The sequence below is a fragment of the Lepidochelys kempii genome, chromosome 15 (genome assembly GCF_965140285.1).
Source record: "Lepidochelys kempii isolate rLepKem1 chromosome 15, rLepKem1.hap1, whole genome shotgun sequence".
Lineage (NCBI taxonomy): Eukaryota > Metazoa > Chordata > Testudines > Cheloniidae > Lepidochelys > Lepidochelys kempii.
The window spans coordinates 25649555-25662183 of NC_136394.1; the positions used below are offsets into that span (position 1 = coordinate 25649555).

Genomic DNA, 12629 nt, shown 5'->3' on the forward strand with positions numbered 1-12629 from the left:
GAGTAGTAGACAGACCCTGACCCTTTGAAGAGTTTACACTCTGAATAATGAGACATTTACAGTCTCCCTCATGGTTCTTGGCGAGTTATTTTTTCCCTCGTGTCTCCCAAATTCTGTGTTCCATCCAGAGACAGAGTGAACTTGTAAGAAACGGATGCAGCAAAAATACAAAAAATTCTCAACAAGCAGCCGTGTGCTGATCTTATATTTTTCCTAGTACTCCAAACTATTTCCAATGTCATCATCTTCCTGGTGAACAATTCCAGCCTCAGCCTCGTGCAGCTTCTTTGGCAGCTTGACTGTTTTTGTTTTGGGCCCAAAACCCTTCTGGGCTTTTCCAGACACTGGAAGTTACACTGGTTATGGATGGCTGCAATTTGTGTTAGAACACTCTGCTGAAGCAGAAATTAATGACACTGCCATTTTCCCTCTTCCACTTTCTGTAGGTGAATAGCAGTTTATGATCCCCATTTGCTTAATGGTTCTGATTTGTTAGAATTAGGGTGTATTTGTCATATGGACAATGCATGTATTTGCCCTGGTCTGCATTGCTTTCCTCCTTAACTTTGAGGAGCAGAGTTTAGTATGTCAGGCATCTGATAACCAAGGCATTCCTATCTGCTGGGTTAGGCAAGTTCGTCTTGTTAGTCTGTTGCAGGCAAAAGTCTCACTGAAGAAGAGGCATTGGAGCAAAAGCCAAAGAAAATTTTCCTTCTCCTCTATCGCTGTCTTGAAGGGGTTGGTTTTCCCTGTGCAATTCAGAATGATCTCTGGAATTGAAGTGACGTTCAGGTGGGTTGCTGGTCAAGGTCAGTAAGAGGAGTATCCATTGATGACGCCCAGGTAGAGATCCCTTGCTCTATTGTTACGGCTGTCCTTGACATACACAGCCTACTGCTTTCTCTCTTAGAGGGTCCTCCTGTATTCTGCTTTCTGCTGTTCTACCTCAAAGACTTAACCAGCTAAAAGCTCATCAGAGATCTGATTTATTTTCCTCCTCCAGAGAACATGCAAGTGCCTCACACGAATTAATGAATTTAGCTTTGAATACATGTTAGATAAGAACAGTATCATCGTAATTTTACACATGGGGAAACTGAGGCACAGAGTTGCCATACCCACGATGACTCAGTGAGTGAGTGCCAGAGACTCCCACGCTCCTGCTTTAATGCCTAGATGACAGAGGAGAGAGATTATTCTTGTCTATCCCGGAGCCTTTTCTTTACAGTCAGTCATTTACAATCTGAATTCACTATAATAGTATTCAGACAGCAGCAGCCATATTGACAGGCACATTTTTCTTTCATTAATTTAATTTTCTTGGTATAATTTAAATGCAAATATGAAACAAACATTTCCTGATGAAGAAATTCAGATTCCGTGATTGATTTTGTTGTTATGGAAAACAGCAGAAGCAAAATCCTTTGGTGCTGATTCTGGGGTTTTGTGCACAAGTGTAATGGCCATTTCACTTTCAAAATGCAATTTGAAGGCGTTTTTCAAATGCAAACTAATCAGCAGCATACGCTAATGAGATGTCAAGCCCAAAGCACTTCGGGATCTATTGGGAATGCTTAAAATTAACACTCTTCATAAACTACAGTGGTTATATTCAGAGTCTGCCTTTCATCATATTGTTAATTATGCAAATGAGAAAGCTCATACCAAGTAATTACCAGAGTTAAAATGAATGATCTGAAGAAGCCTCCAGTAAAGTCAGTGGTATGGGTAGCTAATAGACATCTAGTTTTCTGGGGAGTCATATGAGGCAACAAAATCAAAAGGATATTTTGGCTTCTTGAATATCAGTTTTCTAGATTTTTAGAGTCTGTGACTTGAAGTTTTGAATTAATGTCATGGACTAACAGGCACTGAGACAGATAATGTGTGTGACTATCTAATCTCACTCTCTCATCATAGCGGGATCTTCGTGCCAAATTAAAGAATTCAAAAGATTGCATTGGTCATGTAAGACTAGAATGTCCACTCTTCCCTTGAAGATAGTTTATTCTGTCTGCCCATCTTGGAAGGATATTCTCATACCTAATGGAAGGTGATTACAAATGTTTAGACTACTTCTGCATGCTCTTTCCTTACACCCGAGAGACGTGTTGTCATAAATTGCAAACAGCCCCCCAAATCTTTGGCTCTACAGCGGATTTCTGCTTGTGTATGTGGAATCCACAATATCTTTAAAAAGTGATTTTTAGCGCTCTCAGTCTGGGGTTATAATGTAAGACAATAAGTGACTCACTACACTCACTTGTAGAGTAACAGGGTTTATGCTGGTCTTGTAAGATGCAGCCATTGGAAGCAACTTGATCACAAAGTTGCTTGTTTTAGCCCCTAGGGGACAACTCTGTCACATTCTGAGTGGGTCTTGCCTTCCATCCCCTGGGAAGCAGCAGGCTCTTACCCTAGTGAAGTTTGATACTGCATCCAGAAGAGGGCAGTGGTAATTGTGAATGGATGCTGACTGACATAAAAGAATTATACAATAATATGCTATCTTTATACATCAACCAGTAACAGTGGCTGTCAGAACAGCTCTCTTTGTATAAGACGTAAGCAGTCCTTCTGTTTTCTATACGTGTGATTGTACTCAGATGACCTCTGCAGTTCATGGTATAGATCAATACGTTAAGCCTTTTTACATTTTCAAAATATGCTTATAAAAAATTCTCAGAGTGCAGGCATTGTCTACCCCAGACACCAACTTCTCCAGTAGACCCCAGATGGCAGCTGCTGCTCAAAAAGCTGTTTTCCCTTGCCCCAAGAGAACAGTTTTTGAGTTGCCTTCTAAGAAGCTATTTGTTGACCTGACATGTTTCTGTCAAAGGGATACTGTGCTTATTTCTGCTGGCTTGGGGCTTGGAGCTCAGTTTTAGTCAGCTCAGAATGGAGAATTCACTCCTTACCATCTCCTATATTAACGAGCATAAATCCACAGTCTTCGGCATGTCACCTTCAGAACTTCTTGTGAACCCATCTCCAAACCCCTCAGCATCCACTAATTCAGGTTTCTTGTTGCACATGGGGCAAAGCTGGTTGCGGACAGCAGACGATCTCATCCATATAATGAGGTTCCAGCGCTCCCCGGAAGTGACAGGCAGTGCCCCATGAATCTGCCCTCCTCGGTGTAGCAAGCCTTGGGATATCACATGTTCAATCTCCACATACGTTGGCACTGGGGTTGGGGCCTTGAAAATAGATAATAAAGCAGACACTAGGTTACATGAACTATCTCTTGCTGCTGACTTTCTAAAGAGTTGTTATAACTTGCTTTTAGTGCCTTTCACCACAGACTGTTTTACTAACCAATGATATCTAGGGATCACTTCACATACAATTGAAATGCAGCCACCTCTGGGATGAGATGTTACAGCTGTTAAACTGTTCGGACAGTTAAGGACAGATCGTAAAACAGCTCAAACTACATAGAGGCACACAGAGAGGCAGACTGTAACAGTCCAATAGCAATTTGGCCAGGACATGGGAGTTATTAACCCTCTCTTGCTAAAAGAGAAATTCTAATAACTGCAAATGATCAGGGCTTTAGTTTTCTCAAGTGAAAGACTGAAACAGCTTGAGTCTTTAAAGCATTTTGTCCACTCCTCCAAAATGAGCCCTTCTGATCATTATTTTAATTGTAGAAGGAGGTAGAGCATTTTACTCCCTCCTCTGATGTACGAATTATCTGTGTGGTCTATTTGAATAGACTCCTGTTAACTTCAATATTTATGATTAATTTACAGCAGTAAAAATTTTACTATAACCTCCTCTTACATAGAAAACTGGTGAACAAGATAGTCCTGATTTGGTCAGAAGCAGACAATTAATTTTAGTCAATCAACTTTTTATATGATCTTCTTTTTTAAAGTACAGCTCCCTACAAGCACCAATCCTCCTCCACAGCTTATTCTAGTTAGGTTCATAACATCAAATAAACCAATCAATGAAAATGGCCAGGTTTGATCTGTGAGCGTTAACCCTATATTTTAAGCATAAGGCTACTTGATGGTGTCTCCTTTAACTCAGTTATTCAAAAAGTTCCTGAAACAAAGTTAATGGCCTGATCCTGCACCTCCAAAGTCAACGTGAATTTTGTGGGGAGCAGGATCAGGCCTAAGTTAGAGAGAGATTCTCAGTACCTGTCTGAGGTCTCCAAAATACAAGTTGCCCTCGGTATATTCTTTTCCTAGGGATACATTTAATGTGACTTCTGCATTGTCATAGTGAGAGCTCAAATCCAGATCTTCATGTAGCGAGTACTTGACAACGAATGCTTTGTGGCTGTCCAGGGAGCCTCCCCCACAGTCAGGGTAAAGCAGAGATGTTATGGGCTGCAGGTATTTTTCACGCAGAGGTGTAATGAAAGCTTCATACAATCCAAGCTCATTTAACAGAACCTGCACCAAAGAGAGAGTACATGGAACACACCGATCAGCAAATAGCAACATGGTGACTTCTGGTATTTTTCAGATATGCTACTGAGCCTCCTGGTAGCAGTCTTCCCTTCCAACCTTGCTGCTTACGTGGATAAAGAACTAGCGAGCAAAGACACAGGCTATAACTGGGGCAATGAGTTCAGAATGAAAAGTGATGTCCTGCAGAATGCCAGTAGGATCAAAACCAGCATGACTAGTGCCATATACAAAGCCAATTTTTACTGGTATGTTGTGCTATCCCTGCTGTTTACATAGAGGAGTCCTGTCTTGTGTGGCTAAAGAGAACTCCAGTCTCAGGCTGTTAATCCAACCCCTTTCACCAGCACTAAGTTAACATATAAAATGCTACATTCCTGAAGTATCAAGTCCCAGTTGTATGCATATATACAGTCAAAGCAAGGACACGGAGACCACACTTGGAATGGTGTGGTCAGTGTACAGTCACTCTGTTTTGAGGCGACTTTCTAAAGGAGGGAGTCAGTGGATCCCAGAGCAACGGCAGTAGACGCCAGAAACTTGCTGCAGCAGTGCAGAAAGGCAAGAGAAACTGGGACTTGTAGTCCTTGGAGAGGAAGAGGCTAAGAGCAGACGGCCTCACGGATGGCTGAGGGAAATGAACTTCATTGTGGAAGAGCTAGAGATCAGGACTATTGAAGTTTGTGTGCAGAGCCACAAACTCTGCCTGACCTGTGTATTTCCACAGTTTCTTTTACAACCTTTCCTTGTCCATTTGGACACTGCAGTTTATAGTTCATATTGAATAGATTTCTTCTCTTTTCAGAGAATACAGTTACAATGCACAAGTGACTACAATAAAGACACTGGCTTATGTTCTCTGTAATAAAGCAGGACCTCCAGTCTGAACAATAAACCTACTAACCCACTCTTTGCATGGTATGTCCCAATTTATACAGCAGAAGTCTCTTAAGTGGGACACTCGGGTGGATGGCTAATCTCCCACATCAGATGAAGACACTTATTAAAAATAGACTTGAACTGAATACAGTATTGCATTAAATATTATGCATGGTATTTCATCTTTCTTTTTAAAAACTTTATTTGGCAGCTTTTGTACTCAGAGCAGAATTACATCTACCATATCAACACCCAGTTAAACACCAGTTAACCCCTTGGCACTATCCAAGTGTGTCCCCACTTATATTAATGCTGCCCCAACTGAGTAGCAATCATTGCCATTCACTATCACTAGAATAAATAGATCCGCGGAATATGGCCCAGTAAAGCAGCCATCTCAGTTAACTAGTGTACATTGTGCTACTTTTCTGAGTGTTTGTTTAAAAGCGGGGTGCTAACATTTTACCATCAAACTTTTTCAGTAATTGTTTTATTTTTATATATAATATAAAATTTTAAATACAAAATTCCACTAAAGCAGATTTCACCTCACATCTCCTTCCTGGCAGCCTCCTCCCGCTCCCACATGTACTAAGTTAGAAGTATAAATAAAATTAACTTCCTCACCCCTCTGCCTTTTAATTTATGAGTGTCTCTGCATTTGGGGTTGCACATCAGTGTGTGTAATGGATTCCCCCAGATCTTGGAGGGGAATGGACCTTGAAGCATGCAGATAGGTTGGTCTGATATGTGTCACTCAGCCTAAAGGCTGTAATAGCACATGAGAGGTTAACCCTACAAAGTTGAGTCCTACCCCATAGTTATTCATAGTGTTTGGCCGGCCCTTGGGCATCTCAGATTGCTCGAAGTTCTCCAGCTCTTCAATGAAGACTCGGCAGAATTCCTCACTGAACACTGGAAGTCGATATATCCTCTTATCTGACCAAGAAAAAGGAGGTGTCTCTTATTAGGTAAAATAGCAGTAAGGACTACCCTTAACAAGAACGTTATTTGCCAGAAAACAGTACTCGACAGCAATACAGTAGAGAACACAGCCTCCATATGCCTCACTGCATATTTTACTGTTTGTTAAAGAGTTACTGCTACAAGGCGGATGGACTCTAGGGCACGGTACTTATTGGTCAGACTGGAAACTGAAAGCCTCCCAGGCCAATAGCTAAAAGCATTTGAATGATGAGGTGAACAGGTGGTGATGGAGAATTACTTGAGGCATGGCATTTTGTGGGAGGTGGGACATCATCTCTCTAAGACTCTCCATGCCAATCAATTAGCCCTTTCTGTTAGGAATACAATACAACAACATTACACTTCCAGCACAGGGCCTTAGAGATCTGCATACAAAGTGGATGAGTATTACAAATGAGGGAGCTGGGACACCGACAGCTTGAAAAAGTCACTTGTGCCTGAAAATTATTCCTCTTATAGGCAACACCCACAATGGGTGTGAAAGCAAAAACCCCTCTATTTTCCATTTTACTTTTTATACTTTCATTGCTTCCCCTATATATTCGGTCTGTCAGCTTCTCCCATACTGAACAGGCCCCATGAACATCAACAAGCAAGCAGAAAAACCCTGAACTTCTAAAAAAATATTCAAGACCTAATTTAAAGAGGGATCTACAAAATGGTAACTTTGGGAAATAGCCCATTTAAAATAATCCACGTGTACAGCGTCCCTTGAACAGACTTGCCCATGGTCAAACATTGAGTCAGTGGTACAGCCAACGTAGATCCCAGTGGTGAAATCCTGGCCAATGGGAGTTGTGCCATTGACTTTAAAGGGGCCAAGATTTCCCCCATCTCTAACAACTAGACTACGCTGCTTCTTTCAAGAACTTTGATCATACAGAAGAAAACATTCTAACAGTGGTCAGTCATTTTTCAAAATTAGAATATTAGAGAACTGGTTTAGAACAAATAATTCACCGCTGAAACCACTTGTGTGTATCAGAGTGTGGCTCTACCCACATTGCTGATAGGTCCTTTCACTTTACCTGATATAGAATCAATGTGGCGCATGAGGCCTTGGAGATCAGCATCTTGTGACGTGCAGTACTTAACTGTCTCTAAAAACTCCGGAGCCAGAAATGAATCCTTGGTGTTAGATGGGGAGAAAGACACAGAAAAAAATAAAATAAACACACCATGACTTCATCTCTGACCTTCAAACAGCCACGCCACTGGCAGCAGCTGAAATGGAAGTGGAATCTAGGGGCCACAGCTAGCTTGGATATAAACATACATAAAATATTTAAATCGTGAAGAAATGCACAAAGCTGTAATCTGCACTTGTTTTTTTCTTGGTAGATTTATGTAAATTACTTCTTGCTGGGGTTCAATTGTAATTATAAGCTATAGCTGGTCAGATTTATCTTTGCACGGGTCACACTATGGGCACACATAACCTAGCTGACAGCAGTTCTCAAACTGTGGGTTGGGACCCCAAAGTGGGTCGCAACCCTGTTTTAATGGGGTCGCGTGGGCTGGCTTAGACTTCCTGAGGCCCGGAGCCAAAGCAGGAGCCCCACTGTCCAGGGCCGAAGCCCGAGTTGCTTCAGCCTGAATGGCAGGGCTCAGGTTACAGGCCCCCTGCCAGGGGGCTGAAGCCCTTGGGCTTTGGCCCCCCCACCCCCATAGGGCAGTGCAGCTCGGGCTTTGCCCCCCCCCCCCCCAACCTGGGGTGGTGGGGCTCAGGCTTCAGTCCCCCTCCTGGGGTCATGTAATAATTTTGGTTGTCAGAAGGAGGTTGTAGTGGAATTAAGTTTGAGAACCCCTGGCAGATCAGTGTGCAAACAGTCATGCCCCATAGATTTTTTGTTTTAATTTTTTTTTTTACCACCTTGCTTTGGGCCAGGATCTCAACACCGGACAATAATCGGGCTGTGCTATGAATATTACACAATGAAGAGCGTGATGCAGAGTGTAGCACTTGTTATTAGATTAATCTTTCTATTGGCTGCTCCTTAAACTCTGTACTGCCCAACAGTCTTCGTGATAACACTTTACACCTAATATTACCAACAGCAGTCTGAGCTGGTTCTGAGTCTATTCTCATCTATGGGAATGTAACTACTGACTTTAGTTATGTTACCCCAGAATAAACCGAGAGTAAGAAGAGAATCACATCCAGAGGGTGTTCTGTCTACTTCAATAGAAATTTATGAGGATGTCCAAGTTGTGGAAGTCAGTCCACTTTTAAATGAATACAGTCCTGAGACTATACAGGATTCTGAAGGGCACAAAAGAGGCTTTCCTATTTCAAACTAGATTTCCATGTGGTTACGACGACACCATTACAGATTCAAAACAGCATGTATTTTACCTGTAGAACGTATACTTCTGGATGCTTTGGTTTGTAACATTGTGAAATTATGGCTTTTCTTGCCATGGACTGATGATCTAATTGCTGTCTTCTTCGCACTTCTTTCTGAATCTAGGAATAAGAGACACGATCTCGTTAAGAGATCAAATGCTGGCAGTAATAATAATAAAAAAGTTTCATTCATTGATTCAAAACGGTAATTTTTGCTAAATGCATTATCTGCTCATGTGCACCTTCCGGAGTTCTGAATGTATTTCTGTGCCTTCAATGGGTCATTAAAAGGGCAAGGAGAGGTCTGAGTCAGACTCCCATTAAGACAGAAGGGTGGGTTTAAAAAACAAAACAACACCTAAAGGAATTCCATTGAAGTTAACTGAGACTGCAAACTTTCAGCACCTTGAAAAAGCAGGCTCCTTATTAGGTGCCTACATGTGGTTTCAGTTGCCTAACTTTAGATAGGCCAGAATGTTCACTCTTGAGTAAGCTCATTACCAAGCGCTGTTGTCACTTAAGGAGGAAGCAACCCGTAGTAGCATTAAACTCAGGCAGCTCTTCCAATTTCATAAACCTCCTGGGAGACTAATTTTGAGCTACCCTTGTGAAAGTGGGAGGCAGAAGAATTATCTGGAGGGTTCGGACACCATGTCTGAGCTCCTCCATTCTCCTGGGCCTATAAAGCCAGGCACTTACCATAGAGAGGGGTAACTTACTTTCAAAAATCTCCCTTTATTTGGGCCTATTTGGCAACCAGAGATGGAATACTCCTTGAGATGGAATACTCCCTTGAAAGTACCCTGTAGAGAGAGATCCTGCTCTTAACAATATCTTCTAGTGGCAGAAACTGGGTACTGCAGACCCCATGTATTTCGGGTTAATATTAATATAGACATTGATTTTCTTTTCAGTCTTGACTTGAACTGGATATTGATGCTGGAGGACTCTTGGTTTCCATATGGCCAAAGAAGGCTGTGGGGGTTATACTGATTTTAAGTTGTTTAGGAATCCTTTCCGATTAAATGATGCAATTAATATTAATCTATTTTGCTGAATACCTCACCCTAGAAGTGGCTGCATTTCAGTGGTATGTGAGTGATCCCTGTACACAGTGCTGCAGGATCCTTTGGGATGAAATGGTATGATCTAAATGCACTAAACTAACTTCTGAAACATATTTTACGAAAAAGGAGAATGGGGGAAAATTAGAAAAGAGATGGGGCAGACTGGTTAAACCAACAGGAAGGAGAGCAAGGGGCCCATTGTCATGGAATAAATGTCAGTGTTAACTTCAGGACTTTGTCAACAAATTAGCTCATCAGGATATCCAACCTGGTACTCAGGCACCAGTAGGGAGTTTTCAACTTCTATATCAATCCAGCACATCATTTATGTCCAAGTGTAAGAGAGTGTTGGGGGCCAGGAGGGAAACCAGGACCGAGTGTTTCAATCCTATATGTAACATTGCCTCCCTCTGGCTTTCAGCAAATCACTTGACCTTTCTGCTTCACTGTTCATACAAACTATATCCCCAAATGCTGTAGCGTTAACCCTATATATAAAAGTTCCTGTAAATAAAAATTTGTTCTGAAGAAAGCCTTCTAGATTAGATCTCTACTCCCACTTAAACAGGCAGATTCCGCAACTTGTGGTCGGAAAATTGTAATTAATCGAGATAAGCAATACATATGAAAACAGGTGGTCCATGTGGAGTTGTCTGGACCTTTACAAATGACTTATTGGTGAAATTGTGTATACCTCTTCCAGAACTGCATTAAAGTCTTCATCACTCCTACAGCCATGATCACCTAACACCTGTAATATAGAGAGATTAACTGTTGATAAGTATCACTGATTTTTATGGTGCTCATCAACCTGGCATGGGCAGTGTTGTCAACTCTTGCAATTTTCAAATGAGTCTCCTGATATTTGGTGTCTTTCATCAAGTCCCAGCTCCTGGAATTCTGAGAGACTCTTAGCTTTAATTTAAAAAAAAATGTTTCTAGCTCTAATCTAATTATGTCATGTAAATCTATTTAGATTTAACAGTAGGCAGAGCAATTGACACAGCAGTCTAGCTCCTTAAGAAAGGGTCTGGGGCTCTGACACTGCAACCCAAAGTTTGCTTTAGGAGCAGAATTAAAACACAAAACAGACTATGAGCAAGGTGTTTGGGTTTTCTCCCCGGATTCTTTATTCTGGGCTGCTTTTTCCTTGATCCCGATATACCCATTCCACAACCAGGCCGTTGGGGTGTAGGCCATACCCACTAATTCCTTTATCCCCAATTCTTTTGCATAGTAGCACTACCTGTTGCCAGAGGAATCAGGAGGTCTCCTAGATTCTCAGGCCAGAAGATAAACTAGCTGTCTACTCACCTAATCCATGCCTCCCTATCTACACAGCTAATTTTAGCAGTATAGCGTCCTGCTGCTGGAGTTCTTCTCCCACAGCAGGGAAAGGCTCCAGCACATCCTCCGCAATGTTGTGCTAGAAGGTTGTCAATTACCTGCCAGCTTTTTGACATAGCTAGATGAACTACAATTTGAGTCCCACCTCATCTGTACTGAGACTTGACAATTTGGGAGGAAATCCCAGACACTGGCAAGATGGTCTTTTAACATGTTCCTAAAAGAAAACTCATTAAAGGACATCTACTATGTTTGTTTTACAGTTTGAATTATGCAATTCTGCTTTTAATGGTACTATAGAGATGGGTAGACCTGAAAATTGACCCACATTACCCCAGTGGTCAGTATCCCAGTTGAAGGTCTTGCTTTAGTGACTCTTTGATCATTTTTTTCCCTTCTAATATGATCCTAGCTTTATAGGAAACTTGTATATCGAACATGGAGTTCATAGATCACCTATAATATGTTAAGGCAATACTTTGCATAGGGCATAAGAGATGGCTGCCTCCCTAGGGAAAAGTACAATATTTCTATAGTAAAGGCGCTGAACGCGACAGCTTGCTTTAGCACATACCCCAAGTGCAGGTTTGTGTTTTCCAGTAACAGCATTTGCAACACAACTTTAATGGAAAGACTCCAGAAGGTGACTAGACTTGTGCACGTATTTTCTTTTAGCATGCAACTGTTCTGAATATACATTTTAAAGAGAAGCAGTGTTGGCTAGGGAACCATGAGTTAGGAGATCTGGTTTCTACTTCCAGCTCTGCCACAAATTTGTGACCTTCGTTAAACTCCTTAATATGGACCTCAGTTTTCCTATCTATAAAATAGGGCTAAGACATTCCCAATTTTGCAGACTGGCTTAAAATCCTCTATGGCAGTGCAATATTAATGGATGTTGCATTTCCACTTATCCACTTCTTGATGGAGACTGTTGTGTTAAATAGCTACTACCTCCTTCTCCAGAGGTGGATGCATGTCAGAGGCAGCCCAGAGGCCCATGTACAGTTTGTGAATCATTTTGGAATCCTGTGGGATGAAATGGTGCAATAAGTGTTTATTCAAACCCTATTTTGCCTGCAGCTGTAGGGAAGATCCAGCCCCAAATGTAGCTGAATTGGGGGGGATGAGGGCGGGTGACCACCCAATACAGCACCTGGGATCCACCAGTACAATGTGAACACCAGGTATTGGTGCTTGCAGGGGGTCCCCATCTGCTTTCCCCAGCCAGGGGAATCTCCCCCCGCCCCTGGCCCCCATCTCCCCCATCCCCTGTGGGTGCCGGGGGGCGGTTACCAGCCCATAGTCCCTGCGGAGCTGCGGCTCGTCCCGGTAGCTGACGTGCAGGCCGTAGCGCCGCAGGAACAGGTTGTCCGTGTGGAAGCAGGCGCAGGCCAAGAAGCCCCGGGCCGGTCTGGGGGAGTCGCCCCGAGCCGGGGCCGCGGACCCCGTGGACATGTTTCCACCCGGACTGTGGAGGGCGGAGCGGCGCCTCGGGCTGAGATAGTCACCAGGGAATGGCTGTAAGGGCAGCGGGTCCGGCAAACAAATGGCTCCGCCAAGAACCAACAGGTCCTG

At 42.6% G+C, this 12629-nt stretch overlaps 1 protein-coding gene across 3 annotated transcripts; it reads right to left on the bottom strand.

Annotated features, from left to right (window-relative positions):
* Window positions 1-2490: 2490 nt before the first annotated feature.
* Window positions 2491-12605, bottom strand: OGFOD2 (2-oxoglutarate and iron dependent oxygenase domain containing 2). 3 transcript variants are annotated; one of them, XM_073313014.2, is made up of 7 exons: window positions 12348-12605; window positions 10399-10455; window positions 8647-8757; window positions 7319-7418; window positions 6118-6242; window positions 4152-4409; window positions 2491-3200 (listed from the first exon to the last, which is right to left on the bottom strand). In XM_073313014.2, the coding sequence occupies exons 1-7, from the start codon at window positions 12507-12509 to the stop codon at window positions 2925-2927; spliced, it is 1089 nt and encodes a 362-aa protein (XP_073169115.2). In that variant the 5' UTR covers window positions 12510-12605; the 3' UTR covers window positions 2491-2924. The 3 variants fall into 3 exon arrangements, with proteins under 3 accessions (XP_073169115.2, XP_073169117.2, XP_073169118.2); XM_073313016.2 differs by lacking the exon at window positions 12348-12605 and adding an exon at window positions 12006-12296; XM_073313017.2 differs by lacking the exon at window positions 12348-12605 and adding an exon at window positions 11626-11993.
* Between the last annotated feature and the right edge of the window lie 24 nt (window positions 12606-12629).

Excerpts from the sequence above, each read along its gene's own strand:
- OGFOD2 (XM_073313014.2), bottom strand. The coding sequence starts at position 12,509 with ATGTCCACGGGGTCCGCGGCCCCGGCTCGGGGCGACTCCCCCAGACCG. Across the intron at positions 10,456-12,347 it reads TCCGCAGGGACTATGGGCTG|GTGTTAGGTGATCATGGCTG; the intron begins GTAACCGCCCCC and ends TCTATATTACAG. Across the intron at positions 6,243-7,318 it reads CCACATTGATTCTATATCAG|ATAAGAGGATATATCGACTT; the intron begins GTAAAGTGAAAG and ends TTTCTTGGTCAG.